General features: G+C 43.0%; 1 protein-coding gene across 2 annotated transcripts in view; it reads right to left on the minus strand.

The window, feature by feature from the left end:
• Nucleotides 1–27709, minus strand: part of LOC121232946 (E3 ubiquitin-protein ligase UHRF2-like) — a 169322-nt gene that overhangs the window by 23841 nt on the left and 117772 nt on the right. For both annotated transcript variants that reach the window (XM_041121465.1, XM_041121464.1), the window contains 4 exons: nucleotides 25060–25246; nucleotides 21118–21241; nucleotides 20663–20770; nucleotides 14439–14543 (listed from right to left, as the gene is read on the minus strand). In XM_041121465.1, the coding sequence (XP_040977399.1) occupies nucleotides 14439–14543; nucleotides 20663–20770; nucleotides 21118–21241; nucleotides 25060–25246 (524 nt within the window). The remainder of the gene's footprint in view (nucleotides 1–14438; nucleotides 14544–20662; nucleotides 20771–21117; nucleotides 21242–25059; nucleotides 25247–27709) is intronic.

The raw sequence follows: 27709 nt of genomic DNA on the forward strand, positions 1-27709 counted from the left end.
ACAATATAGAAGGTACACACCGCGAGGTGCCCTGTGGTTTTACCTATGTGACCACAGAGAGGACATGAGGAAGTGGGATGGAAAACCTACCTCGGTCCTAAATGCACGGGTACGTGAGCTGCGAGGAAAATCCACCACAAAAGGGGATTCTCCCAGGGAAAATCCCGCTCCAGTTTCCAAACAGAGTAGAAGGGCTGATCTTATTTCTGATCCTCTTGAAGGGACTTCTGAGCCAATTTTACAAGAAGTGAATACCAGATACTCTGGCCAGAATTAGAGGGGCCCTGCCTCCAGCCAGGTGGAGGAAAGGGACAACTGAGTCTACTGGACAGTGTCGATTCGATGGCCTGGCACGTTAGACCCACAGGAGTATAAGGCTCTAGTAGACACCGGTGCACAGTGCACCCTAATGCCATCAAGTTATAAAGGGGCAGAACCCATCTGTATTTCTGGTGTGACAGGGGGATCCCAAGAGTTAACTGTATTGGAAGCTGAAGTAAGCCTGACTGGGAATGAATGGCAGAAACACCCCATTGTGACTGGTCCGGAGGCTCTGTGCATCCTGGGCATACACTATCCCAGGAGAGGGTATTTTAAGGACCCAAAGGGGTATCGATGGGCTTTTGGTATAGCTGCCTTGGAGACGGAGGGCACTGAACAGCTGTCTACCCTGCCTGGTCTCTCTCAAAACCCTTTGATTGTGGGGTTGCTGAGGGTCGAAGAACAACAAGTGCCAATTGCTACCACGACGGTGCACCGGCGGCAATATCGCACCAACCGAGACTCTCTGATTCCCATCCACAAGTTGATTTGCCAACTGGAGAGCCAAGGAGTGATCAGCAAAACTCTCTCACCCTTTAATAGTCCCATATGGCCAGTGCGAAAGTCTAATGGGGAGTTGAGACTAACAGTTGACTATCGTGGCCTGAATGAAGTTATGCCACCGCTGAGTGCTGCTGTTCCAGATATGCTAGAACGTCAATACGAACTAGAGTCAAAGGCAGCCAAGTGGTATGCCACAATTGACATTGCTAATCCGTTTTTCTCAATCCCTCTGGCAGCAGAGTGTCGTCCACAATTTGCCTTTACTTGGAGGGGTGTCCAGTACACTTGGAATCGATTGCCCCAGGGGTGGAAACACAGCCCCACCATTTGCCATGGACTGATCCAGGCTGCACTGGAAAAAGGTGAAGCTCCGGAACACCTGCAATACATTGATGACATTATCGTATGGGGCAACACGGCAGAAGAAGTCTTTGAGAAAGGGAAGAAAATAATCCAAATCCTTCTGAAAGCCAGTTTTGCCATAAAAGAAAATAAGGTCAAGGGACCTGCACAGGAGATCCAGTTTTTAGGAATAAAATGGCAAGATGGACATTGTCAGATCCCAATGGATGTGATCAACAAAATAGCAGCTATGTCTCCACCGACTAATAAAAAGGAAACACAGGCTTTCTTAGGTGTTGTGGGTTTTTGGAGAATGCATATTCCAAATTACAGTTGATTGTAAGCCCTCTCTATCAAGTGACCCGGAAATAGAACGATTTTAAATGGGGCCCTGAGCAACAACAAGCCTTTGAACAAATTAAACGGGAGATTGTTCATGCAGTAGCCCTTGGACCAGTCCGGGCAGGACAAGATGTTAAAAATGTGCTCTATACTTCAGCTGGGGAGACTGGACCTACCTGGAGCCTCTGGCAGAAAGCACCTGGGGAGACCCGAGGCCAACCCCTGGGGTTCTGGAGTCGGGGATACGGAGTATCCGAGGCTCGCTATACTCCAACTGAAAAAGAGATATTGGCAGCATATGAAGGAGTTCGAGCTGCCTCAGAAGTGGTTGGTACTGAAACACAGCTCCTCTTAGCACCCCGACTGCCAGTGCTGGGCTGGATGTTCAAAGGGAAGGTCTCCTCTACACATCACGCAACTGATGCCACGTGGAGTAAGTAGGTCGCACTGATCACACAATGGGCTCGCATAGGAAACCCCAGTCGCCCAGGAATTGTGGAAGTGATCACAGACTGGCCAGGAGGCAAAGATTTTGGAATGTCGCCAGAGGAGGAGGTAACAGAGACTAAGGAGGCCCCACTGTATAATGAACTGTTAGAAAATGAGAGGCAATATGCCCTGTTCACTGACGGATCCTGTCGCATTGTGGGAAAGCATCGGAGGTGGAAGGCTGCTGTATGGAGTCCTACACGACAAGTCACTGAAACTGCTGAAGGAGAAGATGAACCGAGTCAGTTTGCAGAGGTGAAAGCCATCCAGCTAGCGTTAGATATTGCTGAAAGAGAAAAGTGGCCAGTGCTCTATCTCTATACTGACTCATGGATGGTGGCCAATGCCCTGTGGGGGTGGCTACAGCAATGGAAGCAGAGCAACTGGCAGCGCAGAGGTAAATCCATCTGGGCTGCCGCACTGTGGCAAGATATTGCGTCCCGGCTAGAGAATCTGGTTGTGAAAGTACGTCATGTAGATGCTCATGTACCCAAGAGTCGGGCCACTGAAGAACATCAAAACAACCAGCAGGTGGATCAGGCTGCCAAGACTGCAGTGTCTCAGGTGGACCTGGACTGGCAACATAAGGGTGAGCTATTTATGGATTCGTGGGCCTGTGCAACCCCAGGCCATCAGGGAAGAGATGCAACATATAGATGGGCTTGCGATCGAGGGGTGGACTTGACCATGGATGCTATCGCACAGGTTATCCATGAATGTGAAACCTGTGCTGCAGTTAAGCAAGCCAAGCGGTTAAAGCCCCTGTGGTATGGAGGGCGATGGCTGAAATATAAATATGGGGAGGCCTGGCAGATTGACTATATCACACTCCCACAAACTCGCCAAGGCAAGCGCTATGTGCTTACAATGGTGGAATCAACCACTGGGTGGCTGGAAACATATCCTGTGCCCCATGCCACTGCCCGGAACACTATCCTGGGCCTTGAAAAGCAGGTCTTGTGGCGACACGGCACCCCAGAAAGAATCGAGTCAGACAACGGGACTCATTTCCGAAACAACCTCATAGACACCTGGGCCAAAGAGCATGGCATTGAGTGGGTGTATCACATCCCCTATCATGCACCAGCCTCTGGGAAAATTGAGCGATACAATGGACTGTTAAAGACTACATTGAGAGCAATGGGGGGTGGAACCTTCAAACATTGGGATACACATTTAGCAAAAGCCACCTGGTTAGTCAACACCAGAGGATCTGCCAATCGGGGTGGCCCTGCCCAGTCAGAATTTTTACGTACTGTAGAAGGGGATAAAGTCCCTGTAGTGCACATAAAAGATATGTTAGGGAAGACAGTCTGGGTTACTCCTGCCTCAGGCAAAGGTAAACCCATTTGTGGGATTGCTTTTGCTCAAGGGCCTGGGTGCACTTGGTGGGTGATGCGAAAAGATGGGGAAGTCCGATGTGTGCCTGAAGGGGATTTGATTTTAGGTGAGAATAGCCAGAATTAACCTGTATGATATTAGTTGCTATATAACCGTGCCACTATATGTTATCATTACTATAATTGTTATATGCTATATCCATAGTACTATAGTAAGAATCACTTAGATCAAGCAAGAAAGAACTGTGATAAAACTGAGCAAAGCGCAGTAGTGATGGAACCAGAACTGACTCCAGCATGCAACAATCCAGCGGTGCACACCATCCTCCTGCTGCGTCAAATATCACCCACTTGTCACACTGCACTGAAGCCCAATTCTGCTCTACCGACTGAGAGGACTTTGCACCATCCCTCCTGCCCAGAAAGACTGGTATGACAGATGGAGCCCAGAGTCGGGAACTAAATGAACTCAACAAACATTTAATGAACATAACCCATAAACTAAAGGAATGATATCTGTGTGTGTATACATATTTATATAGAATTGTTCATATGTCTCAAAGGGATGGAAAAGGTGATGATGATTGACCAGGATGTAACTAAAGGTATGGGAACTGAGCATGACGTCAATGGTATAGAATTAAGGGGTGGATACTGTCCTAGTTTCAGCTGGGATAGAGTTAACTGTCTTCCTAGTAGCTGGTACGGTGCTATGTTTTGAGTTCAGTATGAGAAGAATGTTGGTAACACTGATGTTTTCCATTGTTGCTAAGTAGTGTTTAGACTAAAGTCAAGGATTTTTCAGCTTCTCGTGCCCAGCCAGCGAGAAAGCTGGAGGGGCACAAGAAGTTGGCACAGGACACAGCCAGGGCAGCTGACCCAAACCAGCCAACAGGGTATTCCATACCATGTGATGTCACATCTAGTATAGGAACTGGGAAGTGGGGGCGGGGGAATTGCCGCTTGGGGAGTAGCTGGGTGTCGGTCGGTGGGTGGTGAGCAATTGCACTGCGCATCATGTGTACATTGCAATCCTTTTATTATTACTGTTGTCATTTTATTAGTGTTATCATTATCATTATTAGTTTCTTCTTTTCTTTTCTATTAAACCATTCCTATCTCAACCCACGAGTTTTACTTCTTTTCCCGATTTTCTCCCCCATCCCACGGGGTGGTGGGGGAGTGAGTGAGTGGCTGCGTGGTGCTTAGTTGCTGGCTGGGGTTAAACCACGACAATAATGAACTGGGAGGAGTGGCTGATACTCCAGAGGGTTGTGCTTCCTTCCAGAGGGACCTTGAAGACTGGAGAAATGGGCTGAGAGGACAACAAAGGGAAGTGCCAAGTCCTGCACCTGGGGAGGAACAACCTCATGCACCAGTATATGCTGGGGGCTACCCAGCTGGAAAGCAGCTTTGCAGAAAAGGACCTGGGGGTCGTGGTAGACACCAAGTTGAACATGAGGCAGAAATGGGCCCTTGGGGCAAAGAAGGTGTAGTGAATCTGACTGGAGGACTACTGTCCATCTAGGAGTTAGTGATCTACATAACAGTTAACCTTAGTAGGCCTAGCCCTGTGCTGTGCTATGCTGCATGTACAGCATGGCCTTCAGGCCAGTGTTGTGCTGCACAAATCCCTTGGATGCAGGATAAACTCAGCCAGCTCATTGTAACAGAGGAGCCTTCAGTCAGCTCCCACTTGGAACCCGTGATTATGCCACCTGCATGGCCTTGCCTTTATCTAACAGCGTAGCAAGAAATTGTCATGAGAACATAGTTTCTTTTTTAACAGTAAAAATCATGGAGTTGTTTCCTCATAATAAAATCCTATAATAGCTTGAATGACCAAAGTGGGATAATCTCTGCTATGGACAGCATCTGTACGGTGTGCTATGCATTGATCGGAGGTCTGTTCGATGGTAGACTGCTCAGGGTTCCCAGCATCTAAAGAGATGTAAGATTATCTATGCTATTCTCTCTATTATGAAGGGACTGGACCATCTCTCCTCTGAGGAAAGGCTGAGAGAGCTGGGACTGTTCAGCCTAGAGAAGAGAAGGCTCAGATGGGATCTTATCAATGTATATAAATAACTGAAGGGAGGATGCAAAGAAGACAAAACTAGGCTCTTTGCCGTGATGTCCAGTGACAGGACAAGAGGCAATAGGCACAAACGGAAACGCAGGAGGCTTCCTCTGAAGATACAGAAAAATTTTTTTACGATGAGGGTGACTGAGCACTGGAACAGGTTGCCCAAGGAGGTTGTGAAACCTCTCTTTTGGAGATATTCAAAAGCCATCTGGACATTGTCCTGGGTAACCAGCTCTAGGTCACCCTGCTTGAGCAGGGGGGTTGAACCAGAAGACCTCCAGCGGTCCCTTCTAACCTCAATCATTCTGTGATTGTATGACTGCATGATTCTATGACTTCTTTAGTCTCATATATAAATGAAAACCTGTCTATCAATATGTAAAATATTATATGATAGAAGATTAAGATTTTCTTAAGTATCACAAAAACCAAAATAAAAGCCTTTTTAAAAAAAGAAGCTATTAAATCCAAGACAAGGCTTAAACATAGGACTCTTATTTGAAAGAATAAAATAGGGTTTTTCAGGCTGTGAAAGTAATTTTCGACACAATGCAAATACAGACACTGAGACAATGAGGGGTTCAAAGATCAGGAGACAGGGAGAGATTTCACAAAATGATACAAGAAAATTTTTTTTTTGTAATCACATTTTGTATAAACTGAAAGGTAATAACAATATGGAGCAATATGTAAAGGAAGGTGTAGAGGAGGCTATTGCATAACAGAAAATAATAGTCTGCCTAAGAATCTGAAATATCAGTAACAAGAAAGTATTAATTTTAAAAAAACCATATTACCGTAATACCAGTGATATAGCATGTAACAATTATAGTCAACGATAACATAGAGTGGCAGGGTTATATAGCAACTTACATCATGCAATTTACATCATACAACTTAACTCATTGGTTATTCTCACCTAAAATCAAATCCCCTTCAGGCACACATCGGACTTCCCCATCTTTTCGCATCACCCACCAAGTGCACCCAGGCCCTTGAGCAAAAGCAATCCCACAAATGGGTTTACCTTTGCCTGAGGCAGGAGTAACCCAGACTGTCTTCCCTAACATATCTTTTATGTGCACTACAGGGACTTTATCCCCTTCTACAGTACGTAAAAATTCTGACTGGGCAGGGCCACCCCGATTGGCAGATCCTCTGGTGTTGACTAACCAGGTGGCTTTTGCTAAATGTGTATCCCAATGTTTGAAGGTTCCACCCCCCATTGCTCTCAATGTAGTCTTTAACAGTCCATTGTATCGCTCAATTTTCCCAGAGGCTGGTGCATGATAGGGGATGTGATACACCCACTCAATGCCATGCTCTTTGGCCCAGGTGTCTATGAGGTTGTTTCGGAAATGAGTCCCGTTGTCTGACTCGATTCTTTCTGGGGTGCCGTGTCGCCACAAGACCTGCTTTTCAAGGCCCAGGATAGTGTTCCGGGCAGTGGCATGGGGCACAGGATATGTTTCCAGCCACCCAGTGGTTGATTCCACCATTGTAAGCACATAGCGCTTGCCTTGGCGAGTTTGTGGGAGTGTGATATAGTCAATCTGCCAGGCCTCCCCATATTTATATTTCAGCCATCGCCCTCCATACCACAGGGGCTTTAACCGCTTGGCTTGCTTAACTGCAGCACAGGTTTCACATTCATGGATAACCTGTGCGATAGCATCCATGGTCAAGTCCACCCCTCGATCGCAAGCCCATCTATATGTTGCATCTCTTCCCTGATGGCCTGGGGTTGCACAGGCCCACGAATCCATAAATAGCTCACCCTTATGTTGCCAGTCCAGGTCCACCTGAGACACTGCAGTCTTGGCAGCCTGATCCACCTGCTGGTTGTTTTGATGTTCTTCAGTGGCCCGACTCTTGGGTACATGAGCATCTACATGACGTACTTTCACAACCAGATTCTCTAGCCGGGACGCAATATCTTGCCACAGTGCGGCAGCCCAGATGGATTTACCTCTGCGCTGCCAGTTGCTCTGCTTCCATTGCTGTAGCCACCCCCACAGGGCATTGGCCACCATCCATGAGTCAGTATAGAGATAGAGCACTGGCCACTTTTCTCTTTCAGCAATGTCTAACGCTAGCTGGATGGCTTTCACCTCTGCAAACTGACTCGGTTCATCTTCTCCTTCAGCAGTTTCAGTGACTTGTCGTGTAGGACTCCATACAGCAGCCTTCCACCTCCGATGCTTTCCCACAATGCGACAGGATCCGTCAGTGAACAGGGCATATTGCCTCTCATTTTCTAACAGTTCATTATACAGTGGGGCCTCCTTAGTCTCTGTTACCTCCTCCTCTGGCGACATTCCAAAATCTTTGCCTCCTGGCCAGTCTGTGATCACTTCCACAATTCCTGGGCGACTGGGGTTTCCTATGCGAGCCCATTGTGTGATCAGTGCGACCTACTTACTCCACGTGGCATCAGTCACGTGATGTGTAGAGGAGACCCTCCCTTTGAACATCCAGCCCAGCACTGGCAGTCAGGGTGCTAAGAGGAGCTGTGTTTCAGTACCAACCACTTCTGAGGCAGCTCGAACTCCTTCATATGCTGCCAATATCTCTTTTTCAGTTGGAGTATAGCGAGCCTCGGATCCTCGATATCCTCAACACCAAAACCCCAGGGGTCGGCCTCGGGTCTCCCCAGGTGCTTTCTGCCAGTGGCTCCAGGTAGGTCCAGTCTCCCCAGCTGAAGTATAGAGCACATTTTTAACATCTTGTCCTGCCCGGACTGGTCCAAGGGCTACTGCATGAACAATCTCCCGTTTAATTTGTTCAAAGGCTTGTTGTTGCTCAGGGCCCCATTTAAAATCGTTCTATTTCCGGGTCACTTGATAGAGAGGGCTTACAATCAGACTGTAATTTGGAATATGCATTCTCCAAAAACCCACAACACCTAAGAAAGCCTGTGTTTCCTTTTTATTAGTCTGTGGAGACATAGCTGCTATTTTGTTGATCACGTCCATTGGGATCTGACGACGTCCATCTTGCCATTTTATTCCTAAAAACTGGATCTCCTGTGCAGGTCCCTTGACCTTATTTTCTTTTATGGCAAAACTGGCTTTCAGAAGGATTTGGATTATTTTCTTCCCTTTCTCAAAGACTTCTTCTGCCGTGTTGCCCCATACGATAATGTCATCAATGTATTGCAGGTGTTCCGGAGCTTCACCTTTTTCCAGTGCAGCCTGGATCAGTCCATGGCAAATGGTGGGGCTGTGTTTCCACCCCTGGGGCAATTGATTCCAAGTGTACTGGACACCCCTCCAAGTAAAGGCAAATTGTGGACGACACTCTGCTGCCAGAGGGATTGAGAAAAACGGATTAGCAATGTCAATTGTGGCATACCACTTGGCTGCCTTTGACTCTAGTTCGTATTGACGTTCTAGCATATCTGGAACGGCAGCACTCAGCGGTGGCATAACTTCATTCAGGCCACGATAGTCAACTGTTAGTCTCAACTCCCCATTAGACTTTCGCACTGGCCATATGGGACTATTAAAGGGTGAGAGAGTTTTGCTGATCACTCCTTGGCTCTCCAGTTGGCAAATCAACTTGTGGATGGGAATTAGAGAGTCTCGGATGGTACGATATTGCCGCCGGCGCACCGTCGTGGTAGCAATTGGCACTTGTTGTTCTTCGACCCTCAGCAACCCCACAATCAAAGGGTTTTGAGAGAGACCAGGCAGGGTAGACAGCTGTTCAGTGCCCTCTGTCTCCAAGGCAGCTATACCAAAAGCCCATCGATACCCCTTTGGGTCCTTAAAATACCCTCTCCTGAGATAGTCTATGCCCAGGATGCACGGAGCCTCTGGACTAGTCACAATGGGGTGTTTCTGCCATTCATTCCCAGTCAGGCTTACTTCAGCTTCCAATACAGTTAACTCCTGGGATCCCCCTGTCACACCAGAAATACAAATGGGTTCTGCCCCTTTATAACTTGATGGCATTAGGGTGCACTGTGCACCGGTGTCTACTAGAGCCTTATACTCCTGTGGGTCTAACGTGCCAGGCCATCGAATCCACAGAGTCCAATAGACCCGGTTATCCCTTTCCTCCACCTGGCTGGAGGCAGGGCCCCTCTAATTCTGGTCAGAGTATCTGGTATTCACTTCTCGTAAAATTGACTCAGAAGTCCCTTCAAGAGGATCAGAAATAAGATCAGCCCTTCTACTCTGTTTGGAAACTGGAGCGGCATTTTTCCTGGTAGAATCCCCTTTTGTGGTGGTTTTTCCTCGCAGCTCACGTACCCGTGCATTTAGGACCGAGGTAGGTTTTCCATCCCATTTCCTCATGTCCTCTCCGTGGTCACATAGGTAAAACCACAGGGCACCTCGCGGTGTGTACCTTCTATATTGTCTCTCTTGGGCAGAGGAACGCTCACTCCTAATAGCTGAGACATTGGTCCTTACAGGTGGGGAATAAGACATATCCTCTTTGAATTGCTGGAAATCCGAGGACAGCTTCTCCACAGCCAAGATGCAGGCTTGTAGGGAGGAAGACAGGTTTTCTTCGTATTGCTGGAGCTGGCGAGCCATTTCATGCACCATTGGTGCCTCTTCATCTTTCCAGGTCATTATTGCCAGTGAGTTGGCATAGGACTATTGTGCGCTCCGTACAAACTTCCGCCACATGGATTGTGTGCATTGGACTTCATCTGGATCTTTGGGTAATTGTGGGTTGTCCGGGTCATGATGAATTGTCTCTAGCACGGCTAATTCCCTCAGATATTGGATACCTTTTTCCATGGTGGTCCACTTGCTTGATTGACATATAACATCTTCCTTGAAGGGGTACCTTTCCTTCACACTTGACAGGAGTCGCCTCCAGAGGCTGATGGCTTGTGTTCCTCTTCCAATTGCCTTGTCAATGCCACCTTCCCTGGCAAGCGATCCCAGCTGCTTGGCTTCCCTACCTTCTAATTCCAAGCTATTTGGGAGAGACTGAAAGAGTTAATGTCTTAAACATTGTGGTGGGGCAAGTTCTGCTTAAAGACAAAGGTGAAAAGCCCATCAGCTCAGACATCAGCAACAGGAAGGGGAGGGCGTGCTGGAGGGTGCAGAGCTCCCTGTTCTGATAAGCTGTTCTGATACAAAGATCAGACAATGGCCATGTCTGCAGGGAAGGGGAAGTTACTCCCCAAACCACCCCCAAGCCCAAAGGCTCACAAACTGCTCATTAGCCTACTAAGTTCAAGTGCCCACCCAAAGGAGGGGCAAGGATGATAAAAGGACACAAACTGAAGCCCCAGGTGCACAAGCCCACCGGAACTGGACCCCTCGGCTGACTGAACCAACGCTGGACCCAGGACCAGTGAAATCTTTCTCTCTTCCTTTTTCTCTCTCTGCCTTCTTCTCTCTTTCCTTTCCCTTTTCCACAATCCCTACACCTCATCCATTTCAAGACATAAACCATTGACCAAGTCTGAGACTAAGAGTAGATCCAGCCGCCCCTGGGCCCTTCTCTGAGGAGGAGTCTGGAAAGCAAGGGGGTCTGCTCTGAACCTCGTGACTCAACGGGAGGGCTCTCCTTATTCCCTGGATTGATGTATATGGTTACCCTGGGTTACACAGTTTACAGAAGTAGTCTTATGCCAATTTCTGTTGTGAGAAACCCTGCCACCTCCTACCACGCCTCCCCAGTTCAATTTGCTTCTGTCATGAATAAAATCTTTAACTGATTGTTTGGTGTCATTTCACCTTAATTTAGCCCGAGGGAATTTCGAATTAAACATGACTCCCTGGTCTGTCCAGTCTGGGTCGTGACACTATTAGCCCCATTGTCACAGCATTGGAACAGCCAGGTGATAATGTGCTCACCTGGACAACGGCCAAAATCTTTTTGCATATCCCGCAGCTCACTCAAGGATAGGGACCGGGTGATTATCTCTGGTTCTGCCTCTTCCTCTTGTTCCCATGACGACCCTGGTTCATCTCCATCCTTTGCTAAGCGAACTGATTTTTTTGTATATTTCTTCTTGTGTATGGTGGCAACTGATACTCGTGTGGGTTGGTTCGCTGGTTCAGCTGCAGTGCCTGTCGCTGGGGTTGAAGTAACCGCAGTGCCTGTCACTGGGGTTGGAGTGGCCACAGTGCCTGTCGCCTTGGCGGTAGATCCAGAGACCTTCTCTTCCCCTTGAGGGTACTGAATAGTGTTGAACAGGGCTTGATAGGCATGGGGCACACTGCAGTGAGTTGTGTCTCCCTGGAATTGTCGGGGTGACAGCATAGTTTTTCCAAATGTTCAACTAGTTCTTCTGGATTCTGCACTTGTTCAAGGGTGAAGTTCCAAAACATTGGAGGTACCCACCGCCCTAGGCATTTGCTCATACTACCCCACACACCCTGCCACTCCTAATTATCCAGCCTCGGGGCAGACCTCTGGGTGATCTTCTTAAATAGTTATTTAACCCTAAACAAGACCTGAACCACATTCAGGAACATGCTAGTTCCTAGCAATAGGACCATGCTGGTTTCAACATCCCAAGGGTATTCAAATTTTCCAAAATTCTCAATCGCCATTGTACCTAGACTGGAGGAGAAGGGAAAGGGGAAGAAAGGTGTCTCGCCCATAGATTGGCACTCCAAGGAGGAAAGGTAAAGGGTGTAATTATTAATAGTTTCCCACAGATGGCTCCCAAAATATAGAGGTGACAACAATGCTGAGTGCAAATACCGGATTAGTCCCACGACCGATAATTTTATCATACCATAAACCAGTATTACACAATACATCAAAGTGAAAACCTTAATCCACCTCCCACGGATGATAGAGCAGCAGAAGAGGGACTATATACAGCAAGTGAGGTGATACATAACAGAACTTTAAAAACGAGTGCCACAACTCTAAGAGCTCTTAAATCAACATTGTGACCAGTGACTATTAAACCAATATAATGAATGCTTGTAACAAATTTGTTTTAACATGCTCTGGTCAGATCTGTTGTTATCTCAGCCCTTCGAGCCCCACGTTGGGCACCAAAAGGACTGTCGTGGTTTAACCCCAGCCAGTAACTAAGCACCACACAGCTGCTCACTCACTCCCCTCCCACACACAGTGGGATGGGGGAGACAATCAGAAGGAAAAAGTCAAAACTCATGGGTTGAGATAAGAACAGTTTAATAGAACAGAAAGGAAGAAACTAATAATGATAATAGTAACAATAATAAAATGAAAATAATAATAATAATAATAAAAGGATTGGAATACACAAAACAAGTGATGCACAATGCAATTGCTCACCACTCACCGACTGAGGCCCAGTTAATTCTCGAGCAGTGATCCCCCCCCAGCCAGCTCCCCCCATTTTATATACTAGGCATGACGTCACATGGTATGGAATACCCCTTTGGCCAGTTTGGGTCAGTTGTCCTGGCTGTGTCCCCTCCCAACTTCTTGTGCGCCTCCAGCCTTCTTGCTGGTTGGCCATGAGAAGCTGAAAAATCCTTGACTTAGTCTAAGCATTACTTGGCAACAACTGAAAACATCAGTGTGTTATCAACATTCTTCTCATACTGAATCCAAAGCATAACACTATACCAGCTACTAGAAAGAAAATTAACTCTATCCCAGCCGAAACCAGGACACATTCTCTTCTTACAGCTGAACAAACCCTGTTGTCTCCATGTATGTCATGTGTTCCAACCTCCTGATCAGCTTGGTCACCCTCCACTGGACTTGTTCCATTATGTCTGTCTTGTATGTCCAAGTCATAAGCATTTTTTTTGTCCTGACCTCACTAAAATTAAAATATGATGTATTTAACTTTAGAGGTATAATGACTCCAAAAGAGGAGGCATCTATCTGTTTAACTTGACAACAGTAAAAGGAATGACCAGGACAGAACTTGAAGTGTATCACTTGTACATCACTTGATATATCAGAGGGTTGTGCTGCCATTCAGAGGGATCTCACCAGACTTGAGAAATGGGCTGAGAGGAACTTCATGCAGTTCAACAAAGGGAAATATCAAGTCTTGCACCTGGAGCAAAATAACCCCAGGCACCAGTACACACTGGGGGCCCACCAGCTCAAAAGCAGCTTGGCAGGAAAGGCCCTTGGAGTCCTGCTGGACAAATTGAACATGAGCCAGTAATGTGCCCTTGTGGCAAGAAAGGCTAATGATATCCTGGGCAGCATAGTGTTGCTAGCAGATGGAGGGAGGTGATCCTTCCCCTCTACTCAGCACTGGTGAGGCCACACCTGGAGTCCTGTGTCCAGTTCCGGGCTCCCCAGTACAAGAGAGACATCGACATACTGGAGAGAGAGCAATGAAGGGCCACTAAGATGATTAAGGGACTGGAGCACCTCACATAAGAGGAAAGGCTGAGAGAGCTGGGACTGTTTAGCCTAGGGAAGAGAAGGCTCAGTGGGAATCTCATCAATTTGTACAAATATCTGAAGGGAGGGTGCAAAGAGGATGAGCCAGGGTCTTTTCACTGGTTCCCAGAGACAGGACAAGAGGCAATGGGCACAAACTGAAACACAGGCGGTTCTGTCTGAACATAAGGAAACACTTTTAAATGTGAGGGTGGCTGAAAACTGGAACAGGCTACCCAGAGAGACTCTGGAGTCTCTATACATAGATATATTCAAAAGCTGACTGGACACAGTCCTGCTCTAGGAGACTCGGCTTGAGCAGGGATGTTAGACTAGACCCTCTCAAAAGGTCCCTTCCAACCTCAATGATTCTGTTATTCTGTGACTTGTAAAATTTAAGATTTTAAATGATAATAAATTCAGACTATATAAGCACATTGAAACTTGACTTCCATAAACATTCTAAAATTCAGATGCAATTAATATGAGACTAAGAATATTCTTTAAGAAAAAATTATTTAAAAATTTATTCTAAAAATAGTAACACATAGCAAATTAGATATTGGGTAGTAGTAATTTTTGTATACTGATATTTTCATAAGTACTAATTTTAGGATCAGCAACAGACACCACTTGTCATCTTTATAAACTTTAATGTAATCTATCAGTGATTTGAGTAAATGACATACCACTTCATCTTCAAATCCTCCAGCTAGTACAAGTGAATAAGCTCCATCGTTACTGCGTCCATGAATTCCACCAACATGGGGTCTGTGAACACCTGCTTCACTGACCTTGAGTATTAAAAAAGAAAAAAATTTAAAAAAACCTTTTTGAAACAACTGGTCTTCTGCAATAATTTTTCTGCTTAAAATTTATTTCCATAAGTATGTTTGTGTAACAGGATTGCCATTAAAGGAAAAAAAATTATGAATTTTTTAGGTTATTTTAAGGAAAGAAAAAAAACAAAAGGACATCCAATGAAAAGAAAGGACAATATAGAACAGTGCTGACACAAAGATGAATAGGTACACTTTGCCCTTTAGGAAAAATATTCACGATTCTTGCCATAAGCAACATTTAAGACCAGATTCATGGTTGCTTAGACCAACTCAAAGAAGATACAGATTATCTTTCTAATTCAGTAGTATTTTAAATTTGTGTAAATAATTATGCAAGAATGTATTGGGTTGGTGTGGCAAGGTTTTGGTAGTGGGGGGTTACAGGGGTGGCATCTGGGAGAAGCTGCTGGAAGCTTCCCCTATGTTCAACAGAGCCAATGCCAGCCAGCTCCAAAATGGACCTGCCACTGGCCAAGGCCAAGCCAATCAGTGACAGTGGTAGCGCCTCTGTGATAATATATTTAAGAAGGGAGGGGTGGGGGAAGGTGTTTTAAGATTTGGTTTTATTTCTCATTACCCTACTCTGGTCTGATTGGTAATAAATTAAGTTAATTTTCCCCAAGTCGAGTCTGTTTTGCCCGTGATGGTAATTAGTGAGTGATCTCTCCCTGTCCTTATCTCGACCCACGAGCCCTTTGTTATATTTTCTCTCCCCTGTCCAGCTGAGAAGGGGGGAGTGATAGAGTGGCTTTGGTGGGCACCTGGCATCCAGCCAGGGTCAACCCACCACAAAGAAAGATCAGAGTGAGTCAAAATTTTTTTGTGAAAATTATGTCAAGTATTGTTAAAAGTTAACCAGCTCAGGAAAATGCAATCACATTTACAGCCTTCCTTAATCTCTGAACATTTTCTCTTTTTCCAGTTCTGCCCAACTCCAGTACTTACACACACACACACTTTTATGCAATTTTATAAGATTTTGAATTGCTTTGCTATTGTCATAAGAATATAACAGTCATCAAACTGCATCAAACCAGAGTTCCAGCTAGTCAAATATCCCTTCTCTGACAACAAATAAAAACAGATAGCTGGTCAGTGTGAAAACTGACTACACAAGTGCACAATGATATTTATGTGTAAATTTTCTCAGTTTCCAGCCGTGTGTGGCTTAGATTTCCTGAGCCAAAGGCATAATCTTTGCATTTCATGGAAGAAAAGTCAACTAATGGTTATTAATTTATCTACTTGAGTTCTGAACTCTTGCACACTCTTAGCTTTCACGATATCCTACAGGAAAGAGTTCACAGTATTGCCGCATATTGCATGAATTAGTACTGCTTCCATTCATTCTTAATCTATAACCTGATCATTTCATTTGATGCCCCTTCCTTTTCATAGAATCATAGAATAGTTGGGAGGGACCTTAAAGATCATGCAGTTCCAAACTCCCTGCCATGGGCAGGGACACCTTCCACTAGGTCAGGTTGCTCAAAGCCCCATCCAACCTGGCCTTGAACACTTCCAGGGATGGGGCATCCACAACCTCTCTGGGCAAACCTGTTCCAGTGCCTCACCACCCTCACAGTGAAGAACATCTTCCTTACATCTAATCTAAATCTATCCTCTTTCAGTTTAAAGACATTACCCCTTGTCCTATCACTACATGCCCTTGTAAAAAGTCCGTCTCCAGCTTTCTTGTAGGCCCCTTTTAGGTACTGGAAGGCTGCTATAAGGTCTCCCCGGAGCCTTCTCTTCTCCAGGCTGAATAACCTCAACTTTCTCAGCCTGTCTTCATAGGAGAGTTGCTCCAGCCCTCTGATCATCTTCGTGGCCCTCCTCTGGACTTGCTCCAACAGGTCCATGTCCTTCTTATGTTGGGGGCCCCAGAGCTGGACACAGTAATCCAGATGGGGTCTCATGAGAGTGGAGCAGATGGGGAGAATCACCTCCCTCGACCTGCTAGCCATGCTTCTTTTGATGCAGCCCAGAATGCGATTGGCTTTCTGGGCTGTGAGCGCACATTGCTGGCTCGTATTCAGTTTTTCATCCACTAATGCCCCCAAGTCCTTCTCCGCAGGGCTGCTCTCAATCCATTCATCGCCCAGCCTGTATTTGTGCTTGGGATTGCCCTGACCCAGGTGCAGGACCTTGCACTTGGCTTTGTTGAACTTCATGAGATTTGTATGGGCCCACCTCTCAAGTCTGTCAAGGTCCCTCTGGATTGCATCCCTTGCCTCAAGTATATCAACTACACTACTTGGCCTTGTGTCGTCGGCTAACTTGCTGAGGGTGCGCTCAATCCCACTGTCCATGTTGCCAACAAAGATGTTAAACAGCGCCAGTCCCAATACCGACTCCCGAGGAATGCCACTTGTCATTGGCATCCACTTGGACATCGAGCCATTGACCGCAACTCTTTGAGTGTGACCATCCAGCCAATTCCTTATCCACCGAGTGGTCCACTCGTCAAATCCATGTCTCTCCAATTTAGAGACAAGGATGTCGTGCGGGACAGTGTCAAATGCTTTGCACAAGTCCAGGTAGATGATGTCCATTGCTCTTCCCTTATCCACCACTGCTTTAACCCCATCGTAGAAGGCCACCAAATTTGTCAGGCACAATTTGCCCTTAGTGAAGCCATGTTGGCTGTCACCAATCACCTCCTTATTTTCCATGTGTCTTTAGCATAGTTTCCAGGAGGATCTGCTCCATGATCTTGCCAGGCACAGAGGTGAGACTGACTGGCCTGTAGTTCCCTGAGTCTTCCTTTTTTCCCTTTTTTAAAAATGGGGGTTATCTTTCCTCTTTTCCAGTCAGTGGGAACTTCCCTGGACTGCCACAACTTCTCAAATATGATGGAGAGTGGCTTAGCCACTTCATCTGCTAGTTCCTTCAGGACCTGCGGATGCACCTCATCAGGTCCCATGGACTTGTGCACATTCAGGTTCCTTAGATGGTCTTGAACCTGATCTTCTCCTACGGTTGGCAGTTCTTCATTCTCCCAGTCCCTGCCTTTGCCTTCTGTGACTTGGGCGGTGTGGCTGGAGCACTTGCCAGTGAAGATTGAGGCAAAGAAGTCGTTGAATACCTCAGCCTTCTCTATGTCCCAGGTAACCAGGTCTCCCATTTCCTTCTGGAGAGGGCCCACATTTTCCCTAGTCTTCCTTTTATCACTGATGTACCTATAGAAGCTTTTCTTGTTGCCCTTGACATCCCTGGCCAGATTTGATTCTGTCAGGGCTTTAGCTTTCCTAACCTGATCCCTGGCTGCTCGGACAATTTTTCTGTATTCCTCCCAGGCTACATACTTTTTTCATCCGAAAAGAACATACAGTTGTTCCCTATTCACCTTCTTCAATTTTAATAGACCTCTGTAGCATACCATCTTTCATACAATTTTTGTACGAAAGCCATTCCATACCTTTAACCATCCTTGTTCTTCATAATTATATTGTTTTTCCTCTTCCTTTCTTAATAAGTCCTAACATTTGATTTACATTTCTGACCACTACTGAGCACAAAGATGACATATTTAAAAAATTATCTATTACAAATTCTCTTTCCTAAATAATAATAATTAGCTGAAAGCCCTTTATCAGCTTTGAAAAGTTATGATTTTTCCCCCCCCTCATCTTTACTATCCATAACAACTTAGCATTGTCACTTAACTGTCAGTTATTTGTCAACTTTTCCAGACCATTTATGAACATGTTGAACAGCACAGGCCTCACTGCCACTCTGTTCTCTGCCATTCCATTAAATGTCATTTCATTCATTCCTCTCTCCCTTCTTTCATTTTCATGAGGTATCCAGGATTTGACTTAAAATTTAGATTTCTGCCCTTTGGATGCTGTATCCAGAAACAGTTCTAAGTCAATTTCCTTCTAGGAAAAAGAGAGTTGTAAGCCTTCAAACTACATGACCACACATAATATATAATACATCACATTTAAATATTCTTAAAAGCTTGTTGCATGAAAAAAGGAAGAAAACCATGAGAAAGCATTTACAGCATTTTCCTTCTAAATTCTCATAAATCTACTAAGAACCCATTTTCATATAAAAGAACAGTCAAATCAGAAATAAAAGTGTAACTTTTTATGTGGAAAATGTTGATATTTTTTAAAAGTATGTAGCTAATACGTAGCCATTGTTAAATAATTATGTACAAATAACTTCTTCTAATATCTACACCCTACATTATAAGTCTTATCTCCTTAATTTTCTGAGAAAAACAAACCTCTCTACTTATATTCCTGTTTGCAATCAGCACTTGAAAGTTCTGGGATCTATTTGATCTATTCCACCAATGGAATCCTTAAAGAGATGGAATCCTTAAAGAGATGAAATCCTAACTTTTATTCCTGCTGATACTGGCTGATCCAGTAACAATAAAATTTGATTCAGAGATCTTGAGTTTGCAGAACTGATTTTTAACACTTCCCCTATCTAAGAGAATATAATTTACCTGGAAACTAATAATTTAAAGATTAATGATTACAGAAGTACTTTTTCAGAATATAAATATGTTTTGAAGTATTTATTTCAGTTTGCTTCACAGAGAAGTTCTTCAAATATGGTAGGGATAAATCAAAATATCACAAAAACCATAAGAATAGACATTAACTTTCTCAATCTAGTAATTGTGTGTAAAATTAATGAATAATTGACACTAACACTGCAATTTTACATTAGAAAATTAATTTGCTTTGCTATTCTCTAATATCTGTATTGATGGTAGTGCTCACATTAGCACCAGTCAGACAAGATTCAGGGAACTTGTTTAGTATTCAGTTGTTTCACTGTGAATTCTATTAAGGGGAGAAACTGAAAACTGTTGCTAAGGGGCAAAACCTCTTCTGTTGACCATTTTAGCCTTGAAAACTTGTATGTCATACCAAACCCAAAATTATTCAGACACCCATTTTCCATAAGAAAAACAGGGTTTTTTTATAAGTACTTTCTCTGGAGGCAATGAGTGGGATGAAGATTTCAGAAAACACATTAGAAGAGGCTTTTGATTCTTGCCATGTCTCTCTTCCCCAAAGGGAAGAGAAAGTCTCTGGCTGTTCCTCTGGCTATGGTGGGAATACTCCTGAAATATGTTCTTCTCCACATTTCTCATTCCTGCCCCCTTTGTGCTGACACAATATTTGTATAAACACAAAGTGAAATGGATTGGGAAACTTACCCTCCCCCACAAAGGATTGTTTTTCTGCCAGATTACTTTCCAATATAGTTTATCTTATGGCCTGAGAAACATTTGTGATTGATAGAAAACAGAAGGGACAGTGCAAGAAGTGGACATGGCTGGGTGGACTGCTTCTTTCAGTAGTCAATACTGGCTTGTATTAGTTTAAAACATTCATCAGCCTAAAGGAAGGTGCTGATGCCAGTTGTGTATGACCCAAAGGAACAGGTAATCAATTTATAGTGATTCAATCAGAGGTGGCTCTTACCTTGGGGGACAGTGGGTTCCACCCCCACCAGAACTTTAGAACCCTCAGTAAAATGTTATTTCTTTCATGTGCTGAGTATGGATAGCATGCACACTAGCACCAAGCGTGGCACCACAACACATTGGAAGAGAAGTATGCACTGAAACAGGAACTGTATTGCACCTGCACAGTGGTCCTCAGTGGGGATCCCAACCAGCTAATAAGCGCTAGAGACACCACTGGATACAGTCAAATATTTTCTGAATTGTATAATCTATATCCATAAGTGCAATGGATTGGTTCATCTTCCATAGCAGTAGACTTTAGAAAATATTCAACTTCCTCTAATTATTTCAGTTGGGAGTTTAACACGCGAGATATAAGTCCATGCCAGTTATAGCAGGTTCCCCTTTAAAAATAGTAAGTACTATTTTTACAATTGCAATTAAGTTGAATTTTCAAATCAGTATACTTCAAATTCCACTATAGTTAGCAGTATTTCAAATATTATAATTAAAATACACTCTATATTTATTCTTAGTGAACATGACAATTACCAATCCAAAAATAATTGTTGTGCCCAAACTGTACCTATTTTTCAGATTTATTTCAATTACAAATCTAAAACCATACCTGAACTCTGAATTTCCAGGTTGTCCCAACAGGGACACCAGGTATAGGACCATAGTGATTAGAAGGGACAATAGTGCATTCCTTAGTGCGACCAACACAAGCCATGCCCTAAAAAACACATCAGAGAGGATTAATTTTATCATATTTAAAATAATTTATAAAAGCTGATGTGGATGCCAAGACATCCAACCATTATAGTAAACACTTCAAAATATATTAATATAAAAATTGTCAACAGCAGTTTTAATTAATTAATTAATTTTCTTTATTTACCTCTAGTCATCTTAATAATTCTTCAGATGTTTTAAATTTCAGTAGATGGTGTACAGGAGTCAACATTGCTTTACAGTCTGTTCAGTCCTGTACTGAATTTTGTGTAATGCATATATAAACGTAGTTAAAGATGTAACACATACATGAATGGTGAGCTATTTTTAAATTAAAATACACTCTACCTTGCCCCAGTCTCTCTGGCTTTCAGTACTGGCAGATGGCATCTTTGCTTTCTTCTTACTCTGTTTGAGTTTTTCTCCAGCCTTTACAACTTCATTAGAATCATTTTTGCATGAAGGACAATACCTAAAACAAAAGTTTCAGTAAATTCTTTATTACTTAGTAATAATGGCAATGTGTTTCTTCTAAGCAAAATAGTGTCAAATTTGTTCATCCTGACTAAATATTTTGAAGCTAGCAAATATATGACAGTTTTTAAAAGCTGAGGACTTGGGTTGAAAAAATAAACTCAACAAGAAAAAATACTGTCCACTTCTAAAACAAGACTTTTTTTTTAAAGTAGGGTGGTAGAGGTGAAACATTTTCTTATGCGATGTACGAGAGGTCCCCATGTTTCCTGTATTCCCTCCTCATTTTCTCTTCCTTTCCTTGCTTGTTCAGATCACATAAGGGAGAGGAGAAATGAGATTAGAGTATACTGCTGACTAATGCTCATGGTTAATTTCCACATCCTGCCCACTCATCATCTGCTTTTACTGCACTAAATCTCACTTCACACAGCTGGATGTGGAACAGCCCTAGGGTACCACAAAACATGCATACATGTACACATGCATCCTTATACTACCCTACCATGCCTAAGGCATCAGGAATGTGACTCAGTACTCAACAAATGGGAAGAGTATTAAACTCCATTTCTATATATTTCTTTGCCTCATATGGCATTGGGACTCATTCCAACCACCATAAAACCATTACGGTAGAAAAAGGATAGGAGTGGCTAAGGCAAAGGGAGGAAGGGAGCACACAGATCCTTTTACTGCTTCTAACAGCACTTTTTTCCCACTCCAGGAGTGCCAAGGCAAAGGCAACTGCCATTGCTTCTGGCTTCCATGGGCTGAGTTTGTTCCAAAAGTCACTAGTGGAAGAAGTCTAATCTATAATAATAATATATTTAGATTACTACTACTACTACTTCCTTACTTTTACTATATACCTTTTATCTTTGAGTATGAACAGAAAAACTAGTTAACATAGGGCAACAAGTCACTGTGTACAGATATTTCACAAGAATTGCCTGTGTACACGCTCTAAACCCTCTAAGAAGATGGGAGCTACCTCAAATCATGTTTTTATTTGCAACCTAGAATTCATAGATACTTATTGCAGAACACAGTCACAATTCACAATTCAGTTTAACACTTGGGGTCTTGGTACTCTTAAAGCAGCTTATTACACCAAAAACAAGAAATAATGTAAAAGTATTCTACATTTCTAAAAATTGCAAAATATAGACTAAAACAATCATTTTAAAACAATGCCTGCAAAACAAGCACAAATACAGGCTGGGCGATGAATGGATTGAGAGCAGCCCTGCGGAGAAGGACTTGGGGGCATTAGTGGATGAAAAACTGAATACGAGCCAGCAATGTGCGCTCACAGCCCAGAAAGCCAATCGCATTCTGGGCTGCATCAAAAGAAGCATGGCTAGCAGGTCGAGGGAGGTGATTCTCCCCATCTGCTCCACTCTCATGAGACCCCATCTGGATTACTGTGTCCAGCTCTGGGGCCCCCAACATAAGAAGGACATGGACCTGTTGGAGCAAGTCCAGAGGAGGGCCACGAAGATGATCAGAGGGCTGGAGCAACTCTCCTATGAAGACAGGCTGAGAAAGTTGAGGTTATTCAGCCTGGAGAAGAGAAGGCTCCGGGGAGACCTTATAGCAGCCTTCCAGTACCTAAAAGGGGCCTACAAGAAAGCTGGAGACGGACTTTTTACAAGGGCATGTAGTGATAGGACAAGGGGTAATGTCTTTAAACTGAAAGAGGATAGATTTAGATTAGATGTAAGGAAGATGTTCTTCACTGTGAGGGTGGTGAGGCACTGGAACAGGTTTGCCCAGAGAGGTTGTGGATGCCCCATCCCTGGAAGTGTTCAAGGTCAGGTTGGATGGGGCTTTGAGCAACCTGACCTAGTGGAAGGTGTCCCTGCCCATGGCAGGGAGTTTGGAACTGCATGATCTTTAAGGTCCCTCCCAACCCAAACCATTCTATGATTTTCAAATCATACCTGTTCAATTTAAAGGTAAAGAAGAAATTTTCCATAATTTTCCGCTAGGCAAACTCCACGTGGACATTGATATTCAGGCTATGTTCTTTCCTGTTCAAACACATTTTGAGGGTTGTTCTTTTTTAAAAAATTAAACTTGGAGCCTGTGTATTTTCTTTTTTGTAACCTTGTTGTGATTAATTTTGGAACATAAAATTACTTTTTGCTGCTGGAGTACTGATATAGAGTCTTTTAGGAGTAAGGGGACCTGAAGAAGAATGGATGCACTGTCAGAGGATCCTAAATAATATTCCCTTTAATATTCTGGATGACTGTAGTTAAAAAACTTCTCAGTTGTTATACCCAAAAGTCAAGCACAGTCACAGAACACTGACTGTGACCAACTCTGAAGTGCTATAGCAGAGAATGCTTTCCAACACATGATTTGGAAGCAATAAGATCTTCATCTCACTTCCATAAGCAATTAGTAGGAAGTGAATGGATGTTGGGGCAGATTAGTCTTCTGTGCACAAAAGTAGAAAACCTGGGGATAGCTGGGATTCACATGCTGCCCAACAAAGACTGCTGAATAAAGATTATATATACCTGTGTACACAATCATTTTGCATATACAAGAAATGGGAAGCACATGGACAATAATTGCTATATTTAGTCCCAACAACTCATACATATTTGCAATATGTATTGAAAATATTTTCTAGATAGTGTTCAAATTCAGCAGTTTCTCCAAACAGAGCAAATATGAGCAAAATTATTTTCAGTTCAGGATATTCAAAAGGAAATGTCTATTTCCTTTTAAATCAGCAGAAGCTTCTCATTGTGCACATGTACACAATGAAAAAACCCTCACCAAATGTCATAACTGAAGTTGCACATAGGTATAAATATAACTGGAGTCTGGGGAAACTGAAATATATTAGCCCAGGAAAAAAGGTAGAGCATTAGACATTGAACTATAAACAAACTTACTCAGTATAAGGCAGCTGATCTAATATAGTACACTAAGTTATTTACTTCCATAGATTGTCAAAACTTCTAAAGTACTTAAAATATTTTATTTGAAGTGTGTAGTTCTACTAAAATCTATCACAAAATGCAGTTCAAAGTTTTCTTTAAAACATGTCCGTAGACATTTATTGATGTATTCATAATGGAAAACTTAATTCTAAAGTTCTATTTATAAGTCACTTATAAAAGATTAGCATTTAATATATTTTACAAGCAGGTTATAAGTACAAATGGTATGAGTTGCACATAACTGATACAGGTGACGTGGCATGGAGCTCAAGATGATAAGCTTCAACAGGCTGATGCTGGCTCCATGCAGAGTCAGCTCAGAATGGAGTTAGCTGAGTCCACCAAGGCCCTACTAGTTTGGATTTCTTGCTGGTGGTGCTAGAGTTACTGGAAATGGGGAGGAGTGAGGTACTGGTTTTCTCACAGCAGAAAAAATGAATGAGGCAGCTGTAGGATAAGGGAAGGGCAAGGAGGCAGCAACGAGGGCTGAGATTGACGGGAAAGAAAAGGATTAAAGGAGAAGCAACAATGAAGCCCGAATAAAACAAATAAAAGGTTGGGGAAGCACCACTGTAGGTGGTGCTAATTAAGTCTAATAACATCAGTTAATGTCACAGAAGTCATAAACTGAACAAGCTAATTTCTGAAATTCTGTAATGATCAATAATGCTCAATACCAATTATATTTATAAATAGAATCTTAACATAAAATGTAAATATGTTTATATACAGTGCAAGGATGAAAAACATACCAGAAATATAAAAGCTCTTCAGTAATTCCTCTAGTTGCAAATAACAAAGAGGTACCTTGTGTAGAATGGGAATATACATAAGTAAATCATCCTTGTATATTTACCAATCCTCATCTTCTGGTATCTTGCTTAAGGGAGGGTTCAGGCAGTATATATGATAAGCCATATTACATTCATCACAAAGGAGTTGCATGTGAGCATCCTGTTTTCCACCACACAAGTAACAGGAGCAAAAGCGACATTCCTTATCTGGGTCAGCCCTGCAGTGCTTGCATTCAGGGCCACTCTTTCCTATCAAAAAAGATAAAAAGCCACAGGTCTTAGAAAACTGATTTCAGATTTATAAATACAACATAATGGCAGAAGAATATATATATGTGTGCCCACATGAACATGCCATGGATGTAGTAGCTTTGCTATGACAATGAAGTCTGGGTTTAAAAAGATCAAGCCAAAAGGAACAGTTTATACCTTTATAACACTTATGTATTACTACCTGACTAAGCAGCTACTGTCAATATCAACTTGTGTTCTTCAGCTTAACATTTATGAAAGGGTCACTGTCATTTTCCAGGTTAGGTTGCAACCTAGTCTGTTGCTCTGCTACCCTGGCCATCAGGGGATGGGGTTGTGGGGGATGTAAAAAAGAAAGAAAATAGCTCTACACACTCAAACAGTGGCAACATAATTCACTGTCATTAATTAAGACATTAATGTGAATGGACTCATTTTGATGGACTAGGTCATGAGAAGATATTGTTCTGCAAGTTGCCTTGGCAGGACTGCCTGTAGGACTTGGACAGAACTGTGAAGTTACAGTCCTTTATAGTGTTGCAATTAAAAAAAATGCACAGGGTTGATAAATAGAGAATAATACAGTTTAATTTTAATTTCATCAATTCAAGATAATTTTTATTTAAATCTGAAAAAATAGACAAGTTTCTTCTTTATTCTTAGTAATAAATCATTTTTTCGTCTTAATTCAAACAGCCAAATGATAGAATATGTTTAATTATGTTGGTTTACTGAAACTTAAGCACTTGGATCAGCCTACATTAGTGTTGTAAATGACCAGATTACTGCTTTTATGCATTACTACATCAATAGGACTCAATTCTTTACACATATGAGCACTGTCCCTATTTGAAAGTGGCACTTTTATAATGAGGCATTTGACTCCCTGGACTAATGGAATTTCTTCTGCCACATGTACAAGCAACAATGAAAGTGACCAATCAGTAGCTTCTCTGATTCCTCACCACCACTACTCCACCTGTACACTCTTCCCACAGATCGGATCTTGGTGCATTCTTGTCGTGGTTTAACCCCAGCCAGCAACTAAGCACCACGCAGCCGCTCACTCACTCCCCCACCACCCAGTGGGATGGGGGAGAAAATCGGGAAAAAGAAGCAAAACCCACGGGTTGAGATAAGAACGGTTTAATAGAACAGAAAAGAAGAAACTAATAATGATAATGATAACACTAATAAAATGACAACAGCAATAATGAAAGGATTGGAATGTACAAATGATGCGCAGTGCAATTGCTCACCACCCGCCAATCGGCACCCAGCTAGTCCCCGAGCGGCGATCCCCCGCCCCCACTCCCCCTGGTTTATACACTAGATGTGGTGTCACATGGTATGGAATACCCCATTGGCCACTTTGGGTCAGCTGCCCTGGCTCTGTCCTGTGCCAACTTCTTGTGCCCCTCCAGCCTTCTTGCTGGCTGGGCATGAGAAGCTGAAAAATCCTTGACATTAGTCTAAACACTACTTAGCAACAACTGAAAACATCAGTGTTATCAACATTCTTTGCATACTGAACTCAAAACATAGCACCGTACCATCTACTAGGAAGACAATTAACTCTATCCCAGCTGAAACCAGGACAATTCTTCAGCAGGAGTTTTCTTAAATGTAAATATTAATAAATTCTAAATGGATAGCTTAATATCTATGAAAAGCAAATTACAACTCAGAAAAACTCTATCCCTCTAAAAAATTAATATCCAGATGGATATAAGCATTATTAATCAAGGACAACAGATGATCCCAGATCACCAATTTTCATACAGTTTCTTTTTACAGAAATGGAATTAATGCTACCCTTCTGTTTCTGCTCATTTGGGAATTTGGACCAACATATCCTTTGTATAGTAACAGCATAGGTACTGGTTCCTCAGCTAAGGTAAGAAATGCCTTTATAGAAAAAGGAAAACATTTAATAGTCTTATATTAGATGCAAAGGAGAGAGTAGTTAAATTTAATACATGTAGCAGAATTAACTATTACAGAAAGTGTCTGAAACAAGTATAAGTTTAGAAGGAAGAGAAGACTTAAGAGCACTTGACCACAGCTCAAAGAACTATAGAATTAAAGGAAAACAATTTTGGAGTATTTCTGTGTGAAAACCATCAAGAAAGACTACGGAAGTGAATCTGACAAACTAAATTATGATGATGTGATACAGGATATAATAAGAACAACAACTAAGTAATGTGATGACCAGAGCACTTCCAGATGGTTGAAGGAACATTTTTCTTACTTCAGTGAATAAATGGACCTTGAATCAGAGGACAAGGAGGAACTGGAATGATTGTTTGAGAGTTTGGGTTGGAAGCAGGAAGCTAGAGCAGTGATCTCCATTTTTTTTTGTTTGCGCATCCCATCAGTAAAAAAACTTTTGAGCATGTACCCTCAATATATGTATATTTATTTATAAATTATAAACATCTACTACTCTACTAATAT

Source organism: Aquila chrysaetos (genome assembly GCF_900496995.4).
Source record: "Aquila chrysaetos chrysaetos chromosome W unlocalized genomic scaffold, bAquChr1.4 W_unloc_2, whole genome shotgun sequence".
NCBI lineage: Eukaryota > Metazoa > Chordata > Aves > Accipitriformes > Accipitridae > Aquila > Aquila chrysaetos.